This window comes from Falco rusticolus, chromosome 3 (genome assembly GCF_015220075.1).
Source record: "Falco rusticolus isolate bFalRus1 chromosome 3, bFalRus1.pri, whole genome shotgun sequence".
NCBI lineage: Eukaryota > Metazoa > Chordata > Aves > Falconiformes > Falconidae > Falco > Falco rusticolus.
This window is the reverse complement of record NC_051189.1, coordinates 116,421,219-116,442,941: the sequence shown is the minus strand read 5'-3', so window position 1 is coordinate 116,442,941 and position 21,723 is coordinate 116,421,219. Positions and strand designations below refer to the sequence as shown.

The window sequence follows — 21,723 nt, the reverse complement described above, 5'->3', positions numbered from 1 at the left end:
TGCCAGCCCCGGGCCCCTCCCAGCATCGCCTGTCTCGGCAAGGGTGCGACCGTGCTTGGGGAACCAACACCACCCAGCAGAGGCAGGCCGACAAAATGCCACGTGGAGCCGGCACGGAGACCCCCTCAGCTGGGCCAAGGCAAGGCTTTCCTGAGCACGGAGTGATGTTTTCTCCCCAAAAAGCTGCCCTGCTGATGGAGAGTGGCTGCAAGGACCGTGGCAGCCTGCCCCAGCGTCGGGACGTGGCACAGGGCTCTGGCTCTGCAATTGCTCCGGCCTCCTGGGAGAAGAAACATTTAGCCATGGGATGAAAATCACTGAGGCTCCCAAAGATCCCTAATAACAGCAGGGTTAGCATCTCTGAGGTTACCGTTTATTAATCCCCTGTAACAAGTACCTTCATTTGGAGCCACGGACTAACGTGTCCTTTTCAGCCAGCTGAGATAAATACAGAAGCAAAGGACAGAACCACAGGACATAGACCATTCCCACGGGCATTGCTGCTGCTGGCCCAGCCCAGCAAGCGGGCAACTGTGCTGGAAGCAGCACCAGCAAGAGCTGGAACAAGAGTTCCTCTGTTCTCTGCTCCCACGGGAAGCCCTCCGCAGGGCCTCTCGCCTGAGCAGGCAGCAGCAGAGCAGGCAGCCCTGCCTCTGACGCACAGCCATTTGCATAACGCACAATATCAAGTGCTCCAGGCTGCTGGGCCTCTTCCTCTTCTGCAGCAAAACAAAGACATTTGCTCCAAGAGCTGATGAACAGTCCGGTCAGAAGCAATTGCATCCACACCAGCCATCAGCTGCTCCCAGAAGACATTCACAGAGGAACAAACACTGGGAAGACAAAGCAAGGACGGCCCAAAACACACACCATCTCCTATTTTCAGCTAGAGGAAAACACTTCACTTCTCTGCCCTCAGCCTGGCGCTGTCTGGAAGGAAAACGTGTCCATTTTATGCCCAGTGACTATTTCTGAAGCAGCTGGAGACTCTGGCCAAGCTCAGGGCTTCGCTGCTCTCTCTGTAGGCTGTGTAAGGTAATAACAAAGGAATGTCTCAGCCCCTTTCCACCCTGAGCAGACCAGACAATATGAAGAATGATGGTAGAAGTTACTTAATTCACAGATTGTGAACTGACTGGTTAAGTAAAGTGTCCAGATTCACTGAGTAAGCCTGGGAAATATTGGAAAATGGTCCCAGATTTCCTAATTTCCAGTCCAGGGTCCCAGCAGGCAACCCAGCTCTAAAAACTGAAACACACTCTAAAGGAGTCACAAATTTTATTTTTTTTTCTGAAGTTCTTTGAGGAATGGGTCCAAATCAAATAGCTAATGACTGCTGCCACCCACAGCTCTGTGAGCACAGTAGAAGTGGTGGGAAGATGGGAGCTGTGTGGGCTCAGAGAGCATGGCTGCGGCAGCAGGTGGAAACCCTGGGGCAATGACAGCCCGTTACCAGGAAAGAGACTTTGTTCATCCCAGCTCTGGGAAGGTGCCATGGCATTTACAAGTGACGCAGCTGTGAGTAAGGATGAGACAGGGATGGCAGGCAGGGAAAGAATCTCAGTGGAAAATATGCAAGAATGACATTGAAGGTACACAACAGGGGTGAAGGAAAAAGAAACAGTATGTGAATGAGGAGGGAACTGACAAAGGAGGAGCAGATCACGCACACAGAGCAGGGACACACGCTGCTCTGAAGCTATTGATAGCAGGAGCTTCCTTACACAGGGGAGTCATTTTGTGCAGCCGTTGACCACTGAGTGACAGGTTTGCACAGGTTCGGGGGGGGCCGTTTGGAAATGGCACCCTGGAGGCAAGAGGGACAAGGGCGAGGTTCAGGCCATTACCTGATGACATTGGAGGTTACATCTGTCCATGAACATCAGCTTCAGCTCTGCAAAGAAGGGGCTGTTGCAGCAGTGGTCTGTCACAAGATATTGAAAGATCAAATAAGAATCACACACTTCCTTAGCAGGCTAAAGCATATGTGTAATTTTACAAATTATCCCATGTTCTTGTGCTGTGACTGTCAAATTACTAACAAAAAGCCACATCTGATACTAAATTAAGGAGCTGCAGTGCCTGAAATGTATCCTGTATGCCAGTTAAATAACTGCTGCCTGCACACTAGGGTTTTCACATTTGCAATCACCCTGACTGAAAAACTGTTCAATGCCACTTTGCTGGGTTTCAAAACTTCAGACAAGACTAGCTCCACCCCAGCATCTTGAAATGGAGCTCCTTAACCTCCAATAATTGTAGCTGGTAAGACTCTTGTTCTTCCCTCTTCAACACCGTGTGATATCACCTGCCACACAGAAATAAATTGTTCTCTCTAAAGCACAGGGCCAACATGACATGTACGCCAAGGGGTTGCCTTCCCAGCCAGTGCAGTCACAGCCCTGCAGGGAAGAAGAGGAAAGCTCAGCTCCCACACAGGCACTGCCACGGCCCTATACTGCAGGGCAGAGCTATGAAGGGAGGAAGAGGAAAGCTCAGCTCCCACACAGGCACTGCCATGGCCTATAGCACAAGGCAGGGCTACGAGGGGAGGAAGAAGGCTCAGCTCCCACACGGGAGCTGCCACGGCCCTGTACTTCAGGGCAGGGCTATGAAGGCCGGAGGGGGAAAACTCAGCTCCCACACGGGTGGTGCCACGACCCCGTACCGCAGGGCAGCTCTGCGAGCACAGGCCGGCCATGGGCCCAGCCCCCGAGGCAGGCCGCGCTGGCTTACCGTCCCTGCGGAGGCCAGGCGGGGGGGCAGCGCTGCCCCTCTCGCCCCCGGCCCAAGCCCCCACAGCGCCCTCCATGCCTCAGCGCTGCCGCCTAGAGGAAGCGCGGGGGGCTCAGGCGCGGCAGCCTCCCGGGCCTGGCGCGGGCAGCCGCCGCGCATGCGCCACAGCAACGCGCAGGCGCCGTGAGCCGGCCGGAGGCTCATTCTCGCACCAGCCTGTGACTAATGTCACGCCGTCGGGCCTGCGCATGCGCAGGAATAACGGCGGGTGTGCTCCCTACACACGTGGCTCGCTCGCTCTCCCACGGGCCCAGCAGTGCGCATGCGCCCGGGGAGCGCGGCGCCGCCGAAGCCCGCCGTGGGGGAGCGCGCGTGCGCACGTGGGGGGCGGGCCGCGCGGCGCCCTGCGCAGGCGCAGAGGTGCGCGAGGTGGCCGCGCGGGAGCCGGCAGGGGGGGCAGGGGGCGGTCCTTCCGGCCCCTCACTTCCGGCCCTGGCGCTGCGGCGGACGGTGTGGCAGCGCCGCTCGGCCCGCTCCGCTCCGCGCCTGCTCGCTCCGTCGCCGCCCGCCGCCCCCCGCCCCATGCAGCGCCGCGACGACCCCGCCGCCCGCCTGGGCCGGGGGCCGGGCCCCGGCGGCGCTCGGCAAGGGGCACCCCCACTGCGGCGGCCGCCCCGTGGCGGGGGGGGCCGCGGGGCCGCCACCGGGGCGCAGCCGCCGCCGCTCTTGCCGCCCAGCGCCACGGCAGCCGCCTCGGCCGCTCAGGCCCCCGCCGCCGCCCCCACCCCGCTGCTGCCCGGGGCCTCTGTCAAGATGGAGCCGGAGAACAAGTACCTGCCCGAGCTGATGGCCGAGAAGGACAGCCTCGACCCGTCCTTCACGCACGCCATGCAGCTTCTCACAGCAGGTACGGGGCACTGGGCAAGGTGGAACCCCCGGGCAGGGTCCCCCTCCGTGCACGCTGGGGCGGGCAGGGTCCGAGGCAGCTCCTAGGGACCCCCTTGTGAGGGGAGAGGGACCCCCGGGCAGCCCCTCGCTGGGGCGGCCTTTGCGCCGACCCTTTCTGGCAGCCCTGCCCGGTGCGAGCTGCGACCCCGGGGGGTTGAAGCTTAGATATTTCTGTTATTTAATCTCTCTTTAGCCCAGTGCTTAATGCAGGGCCTGGGCCGGATTGAACGCAGACCCAGAAGTTTCTTTTTAAAACGCGGTAGGCGGTTATATTGGTTGTTCCCATCCCTGGGGAGCGAGGGGACTGAAGAGAACTGTGCAGCCGGGGTTTTCTACCTGTGTGTGCTTGAGCCCCTGTGAGGCACGGGTACTGAGCTCTTTGATTTTTCTCCTCTGGTAATCTGTATTAGAGCTTGTTTCATGCTTCTGATGAACCTAAGTAGGGAATGGAAATGGCAGTCTTTGTTCTGTGCCCAGACTGGCCTTCTCCTTCCCCATCACCACTGCCCAGTCGCCTGGCAGCTCTGATTCTTCCCTGTCTCCACTGTGCACCCACGGTCGGTGCTTCTCTCAAGTAGGTTCAGCTGCCTCAAGACACCGTAGTCAGCTTCAAATGGAAAGGAGTTAAAATATTTGCCACCACTTACTGCTTTATGTGCGTCTAGGGGGAAGCTGGGAGGTACCTAGCGCAGGAATTTAATCTGCAGATGAGCAGAGTGCTTCGCGCTCTGGTATTTACCATTCTGCTTTGAAATGATTTATTTTTTTTGCCTTTTCAAGTCTTTAAAATGTATAGTATTGCCATAGTTGGTGCAGTGCTAGATACTTTATTAGCTCGCCCTTTAATGGAGGAAATCATTCCTAGGAATTGCTGTCTCCCATTGCGCAAGGAACTGAGGTATATCATCATGGGTAACTTGGCATCACTCATGGACATCTTGATCTAAATAAATTAGTTTTATAATCCGATTTGCAATCAAATTAATGTTTTTCATTAATAAAAACCCTTTAGCCAGCTGATGCTCGACAGCTCAGTGATAATGCCTTCCAGTGAAATGAAACATAAGGAGTTTGCTAATTCCCACACAAAGAACAGTGTTCTCAGCCCAGTTAGTAAAGCTTTGTTCACTTGAGTGGCATAACAAGGATTTATGAGGTTTCTTCATTAATTTGAAAATTGCTGATAGTAGACTGCAGCTTCATGAGACTTAAAATTGATCATTGGAAGAGCTCCAGATGTTTTGTGCTTGCTTGGGATATTTTGGAAATTGCTGTCCTTTGGGAGCATTCACTAGCAGTCCGAATTCAGGATGATCTGAGCAGGAAGCTCATGAGAGATAATATGGCATAATACGGTGGTTTTCGGTGACTAAATCTTTTTGCACAGATGACCCCAAACTGGTCTGAATTGTTCAGAATTCTGCAACTGCCATGGCACCCTTTGGGGATGTCATGTTGGAGAAACTGCTGTAAAACTTACTTTGGAATTTAGCTCTGGGCCAAAGATTGTGATGCATATGGCCAGCACAACTTAAGCAAAATGACTTCCAGACGAAGAAATGACTGATTATCCAATATCAGCAGTATTCCTATTCCAGCCTTTTTTCAGGAGTGCAAGTTGCTTGTCCTGCCTGCCTCTGGGAGGGGGCCCTACGGGAGTTCCACATTGAAAATAAAAGTTCTTTTAAAACAATCTGTAAAAGTAGTTCAAAATACTTCTGTCATTCTTAGCGTTTCTAGAGAAAATTAGCATTATTTAGGAGTGAGGTGAAGGGCAGCACAGCAATGTGGTACTGATTCCTGAAAGATGTACTGTGTGATGAAAAGGCAGTAAAGTGGCTATGTTTTAAGGTTTCTTACCCAGCACCCTGAACAGAAACTGAAAACTGGGATTTCTTGCACCTTAGAATGTGATCCATGTTTCCTCACACCTGTGATTTGGGGGCTGTGTGACCTTCCTCTTCCATAGGAACAAGAAACCCCTTTTTCCTCACTGTGATTTATGCCCTCCATCTGCTGCGGGGAGAGCAGGAGGAGATGCCAGTGTTTTGAACGGCACAGTCCTCTCTGCTTGCGTGCATTGGGAAGACGGGTGACATTCACCAGTGAGTTAGCTAGGCGTAGGGGTTCTTTTTTAAATTCTTGTGGTAATCTTAGCTATTTTTATTTCGTGAGGAAACTCCAAGTGAAAAGAGCTGGTCATCTCTGAGCTTCCTATGCTGCAAATAGATATGTGAGCTATGTCATTCCATTAACAAGTTTCTATATAGCTAGCATCTAGCTGATCCTGATGTTAAATGCAACCCCGTACATCCCCAGATGCATGGAGCCGTGAGGGATGGAGATGGGTGGCGAGGGGTGGATTTGGAGCCGTGGGTAGGGTATTAGAGCAGGACCCGTGAAGGGAGGGAGCGCCGAGCAACATGTTGCAAAGCAGGGAGCAGCTTGAGGTGTTGGAGGACTCTTAAACAGAATCCCCCGCTGACCGTGTCGGTTCTTGTGCCAGGTTCATTCAGTCTGTGTGTGTTCTAGGAAGGAAAAAGGGCTGCATGGGAAAGTCAGATGGATGGGCGGTGGCCTTGCCGGAGTGACTTGCCAAGGAACCAAATAGTGGGATTAGCGATGGGCTGAGGTCACAGGGGTGATGAGAAACTGCCTGTAACCCAAAGCAATACAATGTCCTGAAGTTTGCTGCGCGTGGAGTTAAGACTAGCCTGAAATGGAGAAGATTATCTGAATTTCTGTGTTTCCAAGTGTATGCCCTACCCCCCCCCCTCCAAGCAGCTGTAACTGCTGCCTTGAACTTGTGCCCAGATGTTGCAGACTGTGATATGCTAATACCATTTTGCTGTTGCATTTTTGAATGTATGTATTGCTAAGCCATGCCAACATTATTTGATGCTGATGCTAGCCTGCCTGTCACTGCTGTGACTCTTACCTCCTCCCACTTCTCTCCCGGGAGCCTCCGCTACCTGTGCCATTTCTCATAGCTCACCTCCAGGCTTTCTCCTCCCTGCCTCATGCTTGAGCAGTGTTTCGTTTCTTCCCCGTGGCCCTTTTCCCTGTGCTAGTGGCAGTCCCCTTTCTTCTCAGCCAAAAGCTCCAAAGCAGAGCTGTCTGCATATGAATCCCAGCATACAGGCTGGAGCAGGGTGAGGGTATTTCAGCAGAAAGCGGGAGGGAAGCAGTGGGGTCGGGCTTGCCAAATTCTACAGCTTCCACTGTTGGCAGAGTCCATCCAGGAACAGGTCCCTGCTTCCTCTCCTGTGAAATCGAACCAGCTGCGGAGCAGTAGTGTAGGAGAGAGGGGGCTTTCTTCCAGAGGCTCCCATCCCCAAACTCTTTTGGGGTTTTGGTGTTTTTTTGGGGGGAGGGCGGGCACGGGGTCAGTATTATTGTACCGTTAAGGTAATACTCGCAGTGTTATGAATAAACGGAATGTGTCTCTGCTTACAGAGCACGAGTGTGCTGCAGGACAATGTTTAATATGTTTTATTTTTTGTTAAGGAAGAGCTTGGGCTTAGATCAGGAGTAGCACTGTGGCTGCTTAGCCTCCTCCTTGTGAAGCAGCGGTGTTACCAACCCCCTTTACCTACCCCTTAGGATTTCTTCTGAGACAATGCAATCACTGCCCCACATGAAGTCCTGGAAACCACTGCCACACATGCCGCCAGACTGCTGACATTCCCCGTGGCAAGAAGGTAACCTTCTGCTGCACTTCTGACACGGCTTTAAAAAATCAGCACTGAAATGAGGCATGCTTAATCCCTCAAGGTATACGTACGCTTCTCCTTCATATCAGTAAGTGGTCTGACAAACTGCTACCACTCATCAGTTCATTCAGTACTGCTTCATGTTGCGTAGCCAGAATGCATACAGATAACACTGGAATCCGGAGCACTAGGACACGTCACGAGTGGCATGCTTTCAGTCCTCCTTCACACCTATTTCCAGACTTGGAGTTTGTTCTGAAGGTGTGAAGGGGACTGCTAGGTCACCCGCGCTGACCTAAATTGAGAACTGAAGAGCTATTCTGCTGTGCAGGGTTTTTGCTTCTCCTGTGTTTTGTATTTCGTTTGAAGACGTGGTGATGGTGGATCCAATGCTTTTTTATTATTATTATTATTATTATATTTTTAGCAAATGGTTAATTATTTGTTGCCCTTGCAGGCAGATTCCCAGATGTCGTTGCTACTGTTGCAGGAGGCAAAATGGGTTTTGTGGTGTGGTTGGTGTGAACTGTGATTCACTGATTTGCAGAGGCTTACATCTGATTGCGTTGTGTTTTGACAAGGTAGAAGATGCCTCTGGGTAGTTTAATTCACAGGAAGAAAGTGTTAGGGTGGTTTTATTCTCGATGTGTGCATAGAAAACACTTCTTGTTAATATGCAGAATGCAATTTCGGAAATTCACTCACTCACTGTTTCTGGAGAACCAAAATATTTGTGAAGTAATTGCATTGCATTACAGGGTCTAAAGCTATGCCTGAAACCAAAGGATGAGGCCACCAGTGCAATCTTTAGCTTCCAAATCTTGATTCTCTGATCTGTTCTTGTAGCTAAAATTAAAGAGCTACAAAAAACTAACCAAGGCAGCCAGCTCTTTTGGTTACTTTATAAATTTGACAGTGCTTGAACTTCTGAGTTTTTCATTTTTGCAGTGTCTTCAGGAAATCATTTCTCTTTAAAGCAAAAATCAAGCCATCTTTTTTTCAAAGCGATTAGATCCGGTAATTTTTTTAAACTAAGGAGTCATGGTAACCCTTCTGTAAGGGAGCCAAAGTACTGTTGCAAGTAGAAATACAAAATTTAGGCTTTTTTTCATAATTATGCAACACAATCTCCAAGTTCTATATTTAGATCTCTAAAAAACAATTTATATTACTGTGTCCATAACTGAAAAATTAAAACATTGATCATTTGATGGTGTTTTCTTAAGGTGGTGGGGTTTTTTGGTTGCACCTCTAGTCGCTTGACTTCCTTGTGATCTGCATTATTTGAAAGATGCTTTTCAGCCCCTGAGGCTGTGTTTGGCAGTCTGGTCAGAAGGATGATGGTAACCCATTGTTTCTATTTTTGTTTGGATGATACCAGAATATTACTAGGTGGATAATACCTCAACTATCTGATATGCTGGTCTTCCGAGACTGTAAACATGAATGTTTAGTCTGAAGCATATAGTTTCTGACATGGACAGAAGTCACAGAAAACACAAGATATTGCAGCTGCCCTCTTTAAATTCTGGTAATGACTAAGCAGTCTTCAGTTTCAGTTTTGTCTTGCAGCTTTAATCCAGTTACGTGTGTAATCTTGTGAAAGTGTCTCTCTTTCCCCTGAGATGTGAGAAGTTGTATTTAGAGCACTTTCGACTCAGAAGAAATATTTATAGTTCTTGGGTTTGCTGTTGAAATGACACAGTTTAATTTTTAAGGAAGGGTCACGCTCCTCTCCTAATAAGCATCTGTAAATAATAATTTGTGATGGCTCTGTATGGTGTGACAGCTTCTTGTTAGTTGGACCAAAGAGTGCATAATGGTTCATCAGATACTTGGAATCGGTAATAATGGATTGGCTCCAAATTTGGGGGAACTTGTCATCTAGTTGTTGGCCATTAAATAAAAACTGTACATGAGCAGACATCTCTGGAAAAGAAAAGCCAGTGAGCTATGGGCTATGTTCTTATGAAAAATTTTGGGTGTTATTCTTGTACAAGGGAAAGTGCATTAATGACTGTAAGAGCCTGCCTTGAAGATGATGTTCATTTTTCTCCATTTGGGTTGTCTGTTATGAGGTAACTGTCTCCTGCCATCTCTCAGTGGAAGTTTAATTTCTAGCCAGATTTGAGGTGTTTGTGGACTAGTTCCTGATTGGCCTACCTTAATGACCTACTTCCAGAAGGTTATTTGGACTTTGTTCCAGATCTCCCTCAGGCTGCAGCATGCCTTCAGTTCAGTCACGCTACATCAGTGTTTTTCCAAGATTCTGTAATTCACAATATACAATTAAAAATCAGAACCTTATTTTGAGAGACGAAAATTTGTAGTTGCATCGCCTGCATCAAGTTAAGGACTTCTGACACGTTTTTATGGCTATGTGCCTCAGGCTTACAACTTAAAAACCCTGTTATGAATTGCTTGTGTGATGAAGTTGCATTCATGGAATGAAATGCAGCTTATAAGAATTTCATAATCCAGACCATCCTCTAGGATGTCACTCGTTTGAGCTTCTGTTTATTAGGAATGTTTTCAACGTCACTGAAATTCGTAGTGTCAGTACGTGTTGGCACCGCTAATGAAATTACAGATTTCAAATAGTGCAGCAGCTTGAATGATTAAAAACTTGCCTGATTTGCTGACGGCTGCTGCATTAGAGCAGGCATATGCAGTTAAGCGTAGTTGGGGCTGGTTCCTTTGTAGGTTTAGGAGCCTACACGTGGGTGCTGTGTTTGCGGTGGAGGCGTGAGGTTGGGGACTGACAGGGGAAGACACAGCAGAAGCGACACGCAGAACTGTACTGGCAGTTTCCTACTGTTACCTGTTGAAGTTATTTGTAGGGCATTCTCTACTGTTTGTTCTTATTTTTGTTCGTTATCCCGGTTTTGGCCTTCTGGAATCCTAGATGTGAAGGGAGGAAGAGGCAAGCTGGGCTAGCACTATAAAGAGGTAGCCTCTGTCCAGATTCCATTAATACAATTAGAAACGTTCATATATTCACAGAGAATGAGGGTGGTATGTCCTGTCATAATTCAAACTCTAAAATGATGCTTGTTTGAGGAATATAAGCAGCCCTATTTTTATCTTGTTTAGAAATTGAAAAAATGCAGAAGGGTGAAACAACAAAGAAGGATGAGGAAGAGAACTACCTGGATTTATTTTCCCACAAGAATATGAAACTGAAAGAACGAGTTCTGATACCTGTCAAACAGTACCCCAAGGTGAGGGCCAGAAAATAGCTTACTGAATCTCTGTGATTTGCTTATTTTCTGTGGATTTTATGGCTGACTTTGAGACAGTAGCTGTCAAAGTGTCATCAGGAGTTACACCAGTGTTCCACGATCGCTATGGAATTTTTCCTATGCAAGCTTGCAGGATCTTATTTCTAATATATTACATTTCTAGAATGTCTTGGGATAAAGCTAAATGGCGATGCAGAGTTGTGATCTTTTATTACTAGAATAGATACTTCCATCTGTAGAGCTTTGTGTTTTACAGTTAAAAACTCATTTAACTCTTTTAAGACTTGCTGCCTGTAAAACTACTGGAGAGTAGATGTTAGAATTAAATGCTTTATATGAGTCAATTTAGCTGGATTTTCTGGTGGAACATTTCTACATGAAAAGAATGTTCTGGAACTTAAATTTTCCTCTGTATTTTTTGGTCTGTATTTTTTGCTGAGGTGAAGAGAAAATGGAGTGGCTACATTTTTTGTCAGCCCGCATAACCTTCAGAAAACCTTTTGTTAAGGCTACTGAGCTCTGGAGATAATTTTTTTTTTTTTCCTTCATTTACAGTTCAACTTTGTTGGAAAGATTTTGGGACCTCAAGGCAACACCATCAAGAGACTTCAGGAAGAAACTGGTGCTAAGATATCTGTGCTTGGGAAGGGTTCAATGCGAGATAAAGCAAAGGTAAGGGTGTCACCCTTGAGAACATACATAATGTATTAATGCTTTTCATATCACTGTGAGAAATGGTGGTTCAAAAGATTAAACCATTAAGATCCAAAAGGAAGAGTAGTAGGAAGTCATGCTTCTGAAATTGCTCTGTTCATATTGGGAGCAGTCTTGATAGGGGCAGAAGTGTGATGCATGCTTTGTGACTGTCTTAGAGATCTGTCGTCATCTTTTGATGTCCTGTACCCTTGAATGCAGAGGTAGGTTATTCAAAAGGTGAAGTACCAAGTTTATAAAATAAGAATTAATCCCAGCTGCTCTGTGAAAAGTCATTCACTAAAGGCATACGTTTCCCCTCCAGGGAAAGGAAAAAAAAAAAAAGTATCCTTTTTCCAGCTGTTCCCTGTGAAATCCTTAAATTCTCGTGGCTCACTGAAGATGTTGGAGCAGTATTTTCCTGGTAATGTTTAGTGAATCACGAAGTGCTGGGAGGTTTTTTTTAACAGAAAATAGGAAAATAATTTCTATTCTTCCTGCTTACTTCCAAAATTGAGCTAACATTCAACAGACCTGTAACTTAATTCAGCTTTTTACTTAAGCAGGAATAAAAGCTTTTACATTTCTAGCGTATTTGTAGCTGGTTGAAGCCATCTGAATATCATGGGTATCTGAGGGCAGAGCTACACAGCAGGCTTGTTTCAGGCACGCCACATCCCTGGAAGTGTTCAAGGCCAGGTTGGATGGGGCTTTGAGCAGCCTGGTCTAGTGGAAGATGTCCCTGCCCGTGGTGGGAGGCTTAAAACTAGATGATCTTTAAGGTCCCTTCCAACCCAAACCGTGACATTCTATGATTAGACTTCACTAGATGGTAGCTACAGAGCACCTCGGGCAGAAAGGTGGTGTAGAGGAAGAACAACACTGCTTAAATATGCTTAATTTTCTGGAAAAAGTGGCTGGCATCAATGCATTAGCGAAAACATCGGTTACCTGAAAAGGCAGCTATAAAAGGCTGGAAGATACAGATTGCACGTGGCTTTTTAAAATACTATATGCTCATGTCCATCGTATGTTGCCATGATCTGTGTCCAGGCATGGCCAAAATGCTTTTACAGACGTTTCCTGTAAAGGCTTAGAAAACAGGTAAAAGAAGAATAGTTTCTCTGCACCTTACTTAGCTTTAGGAATCTAATCTGCTTTGTTTCAGGAGGAAGAACTGCGTAAAGGGGGAGATCCTAAATATGCTCATCTAAATATGGATTTGCATGTCTTCATTGAAGTTTTTGGACCCCCCTGCGAAGCATACGCTCTAATGGCTCACGCCATGGAAGAAGTCAAGAAGTTCCTGGTTCCAGTATGTATATTGGTGTTCTCTCCTTTTTGAGGGACGTGGATGGGTTGGGAATCTGGCTATAAGGATGGGTAGGATTTGCGCAGTGCTCGTGCTACAGGAATTGGTGTAGTTAAAGAAGCCTGAAGTATTAAGTGTGTGTGGCAGCTGAAGATGACCCCGTTAATCTTGCATGAAGGCATGTCTTATTCCCCTAACCGTAAGTAGAAAGACATACACTTACAGGGTGATTGTATAGAACACTTGAAGCAGGTGTTTCTCACCCAGTACTAGCTGTGGACACTGGAGGGTGGGTACCTTGTATGGCTCTGGGCATCAGTTTTAGCAGGAGAATAAGTTTAGCAGTGCCTGGCATAGAAGAGACTTCGTGGATGGGTGCCTCTGACTTGGACCCACGGTGTAGAAATCTGGCTAGAAAACTTCATTGGTCGGATCAGAGGCTAAGTACAGAGGTGTTTGCTCTGCTCTGAAGGGGTGGTGAGAAGATGAGGTGGGTGACTGCCCAGGCAGCTCAGTAGTAGTATTCCATGTTGTAGCTATTTTGAAACACACCTGTTAAATCAGTATTTCTACCGTTTTAAACATGAGTAATGTGAAGGAACCTCTTTTTGCTAACCAGGCATTTATACAATGATGGTTGTTAATCTGTTTGGGGATGTCTTCTAGTGGTGAACCTTGTAAGACCTTGTGGTCAAGTCTATGTCAGTTTTGTGCCAGTATGTAACACGACAATGCTAGAGTATTCCCTCCAAGAACTGCAGAACTTGAAGGAGTCTTTCACAGGTTATTAAAACAATAGTGTTGCTCGCTAAATTAGGAAAAAACAAAATGGGAAAGAAGCGCACAGAGCCCCCTGCTTCTGGCTGGCTTGGCTCAGAGACCTGGCAGGTAGAGAGCTGAGTATACCCTGGCACCGTGCTCTGCAGCTGAGCCTGGAGAGCTGAGGTGTTCTGCCTGCAGTACCAGGGGCGGGTGGAACCTGAGAGCAGTGGGTAGTAGGGATGGGTACTGTGTGATTTCTGTGAGTCTGAGACAGAGAGGAGGAGAGATTGCTGTGAAGTGTCTTTGAAGGAAAGAGGTTATCTTCAAGGAGCCACTGGGATGTACAGAACCTCAGCCTGCTAAAGCAAGTGTGCGGCCTTGCTATTTAAAGTGTCTTATCTATCACTGCCTTCAAACAATGTGTTAAAGTTGTGAAAATTGACAGAGAAGTCACTATGGAAGCCAGCAGTGCTGTGAAGACACATCTGGTAGGAGACTCCTTGCTTTGTAGTGTTGCCATGGCATCGTGAAGATGCTGGTGCAAGGCTCAGCTTGCCTGTGTGTTGAGGGGAGGGGTGGGGTGCGATGATTTCTGTGGGGTCACCAGAGATCTGTACCAATTCCTGAAGCTAGATCCCCCTGAGACCATAAAAATACACCGAGTCAGAAACATACTGCATTCCTAAGAATTTGAAAAGACGACCTGGATTTGCAAATGGGTGTTTGCTCTTCGTCAGGCTGCATCCTACCCTGTTCCTTTAGTGTGTCAGGAGCACAGCAGTTTGTTGTTACCTCCTGTGGGCTCTTGCCAGTTGCTGGCCTTTCAATGGCAGCTGTAAGATGCTTGAGGTGAGATACATCTTGCCTGACTTCACCTATTTGTAAATAAATCTTGGTGATGCCCTTGGGATGCCAAATATCAGGTACCTCTAGAGCACCTATGAGAGAGGTCTCCTCCCCAGGAACCAGCTGTAGAGCTCACAGCAGCTCCTGGACATGCAGGTGATGTGCCTGTCTTGGCCAGTTTGGAGAAAGCTGGAAGTTGTCCAGTGCTGCCTGCTGAGCAAATCCCAGTAAAACTAACCAGCAAATTTTAATTTAGGACGATCAGGTTATTTTGATTCCAGCACGGTAGCCTGTCATATCCAGGAGCACAGACTGGCTAGTTAGCTGTTCTTTGGAGTTTACTCTTTCCTCTTCTTAGGATATGATGGATGATATCTGTCAGGAGCAATTCTTGGAGCTCTCCTATCTGAACGGTGTACCAGAGCCAACTCGCGGCCGAGGAGTCCCCGTGCGAGGAAGGGGAGCTGCTCCACCGCCGCCTCCACCTGTTCCAAGGTACCTTTCCCAAAAGCAGGGACCTGGAAATGCTGTGTCTTGCTCAGAGTCGTCCTGCCAGATGAGGTTAAGCCACTTGTTCTTACATATCAGCTGTTGGCCTGGACCTTGGCTTTTGGCCAAGGCTTTCTAGCCTTGTGTTGCAGGCTTGCTTTTAGCAAGCTGGCATCAAATGTTTTGCATGTTTCAAGGTGCGATCTAGCACGGTGAATGCCTCCTGTATTATTTTTGATGTTTGAAATGGGTAGCTTCACAAAGTAATCTATCAGAAACTGGCCTACAAAATCGTGCAGATGTGTCATGTTTGCTTCTGTAGCCTTCAGCAGAATAAGCATTTTCAGTTTAAACTGACCATCCCTTGAAAGTTATAGGGTGGCATTATTCTGTCACTGCTGTCAAGGTGTTGGGATAAATTGGCGATAAAACTCCGTTACTGTAGTTCTTGCTTCACTACCTATTTCATGCAGGGGAAGTCTTTACTTCTGAGTGTTTAGCCCAGAAGCATCCCTGCTCACCTCATCATTGATCTTTACAGTTCTGGAGGTCTGGCAGTCATTACAGGTTAGTGATAGAGGGTTGCTTAAAATGAACTCTGAGAAATTACTTGCCCAGAGTTCTGTATCAGATTTGTTTCTTTGTCTGTACAACATCTAATGCAGTAGAGTTCTCATACCAGAAGAGGTTTTGTAAATCCTGTGACACAACAATGCTACGAATTCTTGCGCTTTCGTTCTTGATGAAGTGGCTTAGTTGCTGGTAACTGTATTTATTTATCAAGCTGTTGCATTTTAAAGCAGGTGTAAGAAGCGTATGCGCTGCCCTCAGTATTCAGCACGGCCGTAGTTGTTCACAATCCTTTTCATCTCCTTTCCAGGGGGCGTGGTGTCGGTCCTCCCCCTCCTCCTCCTCGGGGGGCCCTTGTGCGAGGAGCCCCAGTGCGGGGTGCCATTGCCAGGGGAGCTGCCGTAGCCCGCGGAGTTCCTCCTCCCCCAGCAGTACGGGGTGCGCCTGCACCCAGAGCACGTGCCACTGGCATCCAGAGAATACCGCTTCCTCCTCCTCCCGCACCAGAAACCTACGAGGAATATGTAAGAAACTATATATCTTTGGGGTTTTGAATTCCAGCTAGCTGACCATCTATTAGATACTCAGCGTTATTGAAATAAGGGGTGACCACAGGAAGATCACTTTGAAGAAGGGACTGCTGGTGCAGACACTGCTGTGGTGCTGGGTGGGTGACCTGCTCTGCCTCTTCAGCCCTCAAAGAGGGGAACTGCTAGTGTCCTAAAAACAGGGTAAGGGGTGTTTTTTATAAAGCTGAAATGTGCCCCAAGACTGAAGTTTGCTGTAACTGTCATGGTAGAAAAATGACATCACAAAGATGGCTGTAGTCCTCATTGCGTTCTCTTCCTGCAAGAAAATTCTTTAAGCAAGAAACACCAAAAGTTTCTTACTTCCCTTAAAATCCTTGAAGTAATTATGTTAATTAGCATGATGATGTTTCAAGTCGTAGAACTAAGCACCACCCTCCTGCCAAGCTTATCTTGGCATCTGTGCTCTTGGTAGTCTAAAGGAAAAACAAGACAACTGTTTGATGCACAACAGCATTATTAGGAATCATCACAAATACTGATACTCTGAATCTGTTTCTTTTCTTGGTAAAACTTCCTAGTTTTTCCACTGAAACCTATCATAAATTAATAGATTGGGTTTTGCCTACCTGTAAATCTGTGTTTTAGCTAAGTTACAGGCCTCGTGGCACATGGATTTGTACCACAGAAAAACTGCAGCCTTAGACACATAAATGACTTTCAAATGCATTGTAAATATTAGTATGTAAATATTCATTCCTCCCTAGCCACAGGACACAAGCAGATCTTATGATTGAGCACCTTCGCTGCCACAGGCTCCTCTGAAAGCTGCTGTAGTCAGAATTCAGTTTTGCCATTACTCATGGTCAGGCATTATGCTTTGGTCCTTCCATTAACGCCGTTATTGTCATCATCCATTTCAGGGCTATGATGATGCATATGCAGACCAGAGCTATGAGGGGTATGAAGGCTACTACAGCCAGGGCCAAGGGTAAGTTTGTCTCCTGTCTGTTACTGAGAAAATTATGCATGATCTTTTTTCTGTTTTCTTATAAGGGAATGGAAGCACTCATTTCTCAGTTTGAGCTGTAGGGAAAGTGCCCTATTCTCTTGGAATCCAGGAGTGCCTGAGAAATAACTTTTGGGAGTGTCCAAGTGTCCTTGACAGTTCTGTAAAAGCAGCGGTCAGACACACCACAGCCACGAGCAATATTGGGCATTTTTGCTTTTCTAGTGTTTTCTGCAAGTTGTGTCAGTTCAAGAATACAATTTCAGCATTGAATATAACCAACATAATTACTCTTCCAGGAACACAGAATACTATGATTATGGACACGGGGAGGCACAGGAAACCTATGAAGCTTATGGTATGTCTGGGAATACTGTTCTTTTGACAGGGAAGGGGGCTGCACATAATTGGGAATTGCTTGTGGCCAACCAGCTGTTTTCCAGTGCCACACCACCCTCCGAGCAAAAACTTACTGAGGAGGGCCTCAAATAGTTTTCATGGTAGAAATTTCTACCCTACAGATTATCCAGGTCTGAAAAACCAAAGGCGTTCTGTGGTTTTTTTGGTTCTTATCTAGCTTGATTGTCTCAAAGGTGACACTTTTAAAATTCCGGTTTTTAACTAAGGAACTATCTTTTAATTTCCTTATAGCTTTAGAATATTTTAAGAGCTCTGGATTTCCACCCACAGCACTACTTTTGCTGCAGTCTGGTTTTCACGGATTATATTTCATTGAGCTGGATGAGTGCATGGTTCCATCTGCTTCCTTATCCTCAAAAACCCACTAGCTGATACTGACTCTGCACTATGCATTTGCTTGAAAAACGGATTTAAATGTTGTATGAAGGCCTCCCTTTGACTAGGTGGAAAAATTTTGGTCAATATGACTTGGAAGTGTTCTATGAAGTTTAGCTAATTTGAATTATGTAAAGCTATCAATTTAGGCTAGACTAAGGGGTGTGGGAGACCGGCTTAGCCAGAACTGTGTAAATCACCAACTGTTGAAAACAATAAGCCTTACATCTGAGGTGCTGGCAATAAAGGATTAGGTGACTGCATGTGGGTTTTTTTAAAGCCAGTTCATATAGCCCAGCTTATGAATGACATCTGTGTGTGGCAAGGAGTAAGATTCATTTGCCTTTCTCTGTAAACAAGCTGAACTATAAACAAGTTACGGAAGCTTTACGGCGAGCTGCTTAATGGCACGCAAATCCACAGGACTGAAAACGGTCCCTTTAGCAGTGTCAGTTGCCTGAAGGTGTGAATGAATGCAGGTAGTGAAGGTAATGACCAGCTGGAGGGGCTTTCTGGGATCCTCAGGAACTGGGAATACCCTCTGCTGTGTCATGCCGGTAAAAGGGAAGCAGAGTTGTTAATATGATGCCTGTCTCCTGTGCCAGCCTCAGGGTGTTCCCTGTTTTGGGATTAAGTTGTGAGAAGTTCAAATTCAGGTGCCTAACCTGGGATGCTTTTCCAATGCAAGATGCATTTGAGTAGACAGCTGCTGTCAGTAACATTGGCTATCTTTCCTGCCTTCAATGGCTTGGTTTGTTGCCTGTGTTAGTCACGCAGCACAAAGAGGCTTTTGTGCCTCCTACTTGGTAGGAGAGCGGTGGTGTTGTCTGGGATATGAAGGCCAAAATGCTCATTGTATACTTGGCATGAAGTTGCCACAGCTAATCTGTTTATCCACAGTAATTTCCTTTGGTCTCTGCTTTCATGAAAACAGAATTAGCGAAATAAATTGTTGAGCCAGGCTGGAGACAGTTTTGAGAAAATGGAAACGTGCTCCATGGTGGTAGGAACAGGCTCGGCTGTCTTCTGGGCTTCAGACACTTGCTTTCGTAAACTGGTGACCTTGGAGAGAATGGCAGGCATGCAGGTCTGAATGTTGCAAGCACAAGCCGTAATGAAAGCTGAGCTTGGATATTTGGGGCTTGAGCTAGCTCAGGGACAATAGGGGTGTGAACTTCATTTGCTTCGGTGGCAGTTGTATGTAGCAGAAGGGTTTGGGCTGTCCTGTCGAGCGCTTTGTCCCATCAGGAGTTGATGCTGGGACAGCACTAGCAGGTGATGTCTGCTCCGAAGAAATGAGCAGGTGCTGCGTGAGCTGCGGCTGTAAATCTCCCGATTCTCTAAACGTGGAGGTGAAGGAACAGCAAGTCACAGTCAGAAAGCAGACAGGTCAGAAGTTCAGTCAGACGCACTGCCATCCTACAGCAGCGTAGGCACTTAATTATTTTGGCACAATTATCCAGGAGCTGCCTTGCTGGGCGCCTGGGAAGGAGAGAAGCGCTACCTGTAGCAACACCCCCCCCCCAGCCATACATACCCCGGGCTTATAGGTGCTGCTGGCTGCTAGCCCGAGGGGCCGTGACTGCTGCAACCTGCCGTGCCTGGCTGCCAGAGCTACCCCGTGAACTGGCTTCAGCTCTGCTGAAATTAATTACTGCTGAAAGGCACTGGGTTTGTCCAAGTCGGTACCAAGCCGGGCTGTTGGAGCTGCACGCTTCCCAGGGATCCCGCGCAAGGGGCTTTTTCTCTGGTAACGTCAGACGTGCTGGAAATGACAGGTTTTGATGGACAGCGGAGTGTTTTGCAGACTGGTTTTGGGGTGAAACCGCTGTGAAGATGTCCCACATCTCTGCGTCGACTCCGGAGGGGAGCCCGGCCGGCACCACCGCTTCCTCTGTGCCCCTGGGCTCGCAGCGCATCCTTGACATTATCCCTCTCTTTTCCGCAGGGCAAGATGACTGGAATGGAACCAGGCCCTCCCTGAAGGCCCCGCCGGCCAGGCCAGTGAAGGGGGCCTACAGAGAGCACCCATACGGACGTTATTAAAAAACAAACATGAGGGAAAAATATCAGTTATGAGCAAACAGTTGTTACTGATTCTTGTATCTCCCAGGATTCCCGTTGCTTTACCCACACCAGACAAGTAATTGTCTAACTGTTTTTCTTCGTGGCCCTTTTTCTCCCACTCCATCCTCACCCTGCATTCTGGCTTCTGTACGTAGTATCTTAAAATGAGTTAAATAGATTTAGAGGACCGACTTTTAATTTTTTTTTTCTAAGTGTGTAGATGGCTTTTTCTTTCTTTGTTGTTTAGATAAACACAACTGTACCTTTTTTAATAAAAAAAAAGTTGAGTTAAAAATGTTAGTTTCAAAAGTGACATGCTTTGCTTAGCAGTTATGAAATTAAGGTTTTGTTAACCTATTAAGTTTGGTTTTAAGGAACCCATAAAAGTTGTAGTTGCAGAATCCCAAAGTAGGCTACATTTCAAAATTCAGGGCTGTTTTTAAGAATTTAAAATCATAATGTAACGGTAGTAGCTGCCACCGTTTAAAAGTAACCTCAGATGTCAAACTTTCCTTAAAAGCAGATTGCTGGTGAATCTTAAATTTATATTTTAATACAAAGGATCCTCAAACAAATTAAATAGCATTTTTTAAAGGTAATTGACTTAAAAGGAAAAAAAAAATTAGGTTTGTAAAATTGACTTTTCTTATGTGGGTTTTGAAATCTAGCCCCGAACATGCGGTGTTGAGAGATGCTTGGGAAGCAGATGTTTCAGTGTAAAGGGGTTCTTAGTTTGATTCTATATGAAGAACTTTTAAGGGAAAAACAAATTAAAGCATGGCTCTAATTGCCCAGTGTTTGATATTAGAAAACAGAGTATTACGTGAGTAGGTCTGAACTCTGTAAAATTACAGTCTTCTCATTTTTATAGTGCTTGGGGCAGATAACACAGTGCAAGTTTAAAACTGACAAAAAAAAATTGTCATTATTAGCAATCCCATTGACTTGTTCAAGTGTATCTCAACACTAGCTTTGCATAAAAAGGGACACTGCAGCTGAAAAAGAGGAAAAATTTCACGTTGTACATAGGATAAAGTCCTAATTGGATTTGTACACTGTCCTCCCACTCTGTTCTTGAAGATTAAATGCTACATGTGTAAGTCTGCCTAAATAGGTAGCTAAAACTTGTCAAAATGTCTGCCGCAGTTTGTCAATAAAGTTTAGTCCTTTTTTAATCCAAGTAAATGTGATGAATTGTCATTTTGTTTGTTGAGCAATAAAATAGCAATTTTTTTTCAAATAAATTTAAATTAATGCTAAAGCTAATTGTCTTTTTAAAACATGGAGACATTCTAAAAATGGTGGTTTTTGTAATTCTCACAAAAAGTTTATCAAGGTCATTGGATGAGCTTAATTTAAAAAAAAAAAAAAAAAAAAAGGCAAGCAAAATTGTTTTTCACCCCCTGGAAGTTGTTGAAAGCAGTTTGATCCTGGACTGTGGCAGAAATCTGACTTCAGTCTGCTGGAAAGTGTTTATGGTTCTTTGCTGAATTACTGATTCAGATTTCAGGTGGCCTCGCAGTGTACGCCAGGCTGCAGACTCCAGATTGAGTCTGAAATGGCTGGTTTAAACGTAGCGTGACAAAATGAATGCTGAAAAAAATCCCCGGCTTAGCTGCCACCAGGAGGAGAAGGAAGCTTGCTTTCTGCTTTATGTAAACACCCCTAACCCCCTTGGCTGAGATGATGCCCTTCCTACTTTACGGTGGCCTTTACTTGGAAAGCCGCTTTAAAAACGTATCTTTGTTTGAGAAGGATGCTGCAGTTGTTCCTCATATCCTTCTGAGAGGGTGTGTATGTCTAGATATATAATATAATAGTTTAAAGTAAACTGCTTCTTAGAGAGACATGAAAAATGGTTTGTATTTCCCTTCTGCCAGGTGAATCTGGCGTTCTAGGGGGAGAGAATTAAACTGCTCGGGGGTGAAAAATAGAGCATTAGGAGCCAAACTGCTCGTAGCAGTGCATGATTGAGGGGAATACTTTTAAAACAAAAAGTTGTATTTGTAGATTG

At 46.3% G+C, this 21,723-nt stretch overlaps 1 protein-coding gene and 1 long non-coding RNA gene across 3 annotated transcripts; one reads left to right on the top strand and one right to left on the bottom strand.

Moving 5' to 3' along the window:
• Positions 1 to 351: 351 nt before the first annotated feature.
• On the bottom strand, positions 352 to 2,841 carry LOC119144309. Of its 2 annotated transcripts, none has more exons than XR_005103054.1 (3): positions 2,737 to 2,841; positions 1,848 to 1,924; positions 352 to 1,516 (listed from the first exon to the last, which is right to left on the bottom strand). It is a non-coding gene; the product is annotated as an uncharacterized LOC119144309 (long non-coding RNA). The 2 variants fall into 2 exon arrangements; XR_005103055.1 differs by having other exon boundaries at positions 352 to 1,026.
• A 367-nt stretch (positions 2,842 to 3,208) lies between these two features.
• Positions 3,209 to 20,889, top strand: KHDRBS1 (KH RNA binding domain containing, signal transduction associated 1). Its single transcript, XM_037379216.1, has 9 exons — positions 3,209 to 3,643; positions 10,491 to 10,618; positions 11,195 to 11,311; positions 12,501 to 12,647; positions 14,611 to 14,747; positions 15,622 to 15,835; positions 16,762 to 16,829; positions 17,147 to 17,205; positions 19,591 to 20,889. The coding sequence occupies exons 1-9, from the start codon at positions 3,319 to 3,321 to the stop codon at positions 19,686 to 19,688; spliced, it is 1,293 nt and encodes a 430-aa protein (XP_037235113.1). The 5' UTR covers positions 3,209 to 3,318; the 3' UTR covers positions 19,689 to 20,889.
• The last annotated feature ends 834 nt before the right edge of the window (positions 20,890 to 21,723 follow it).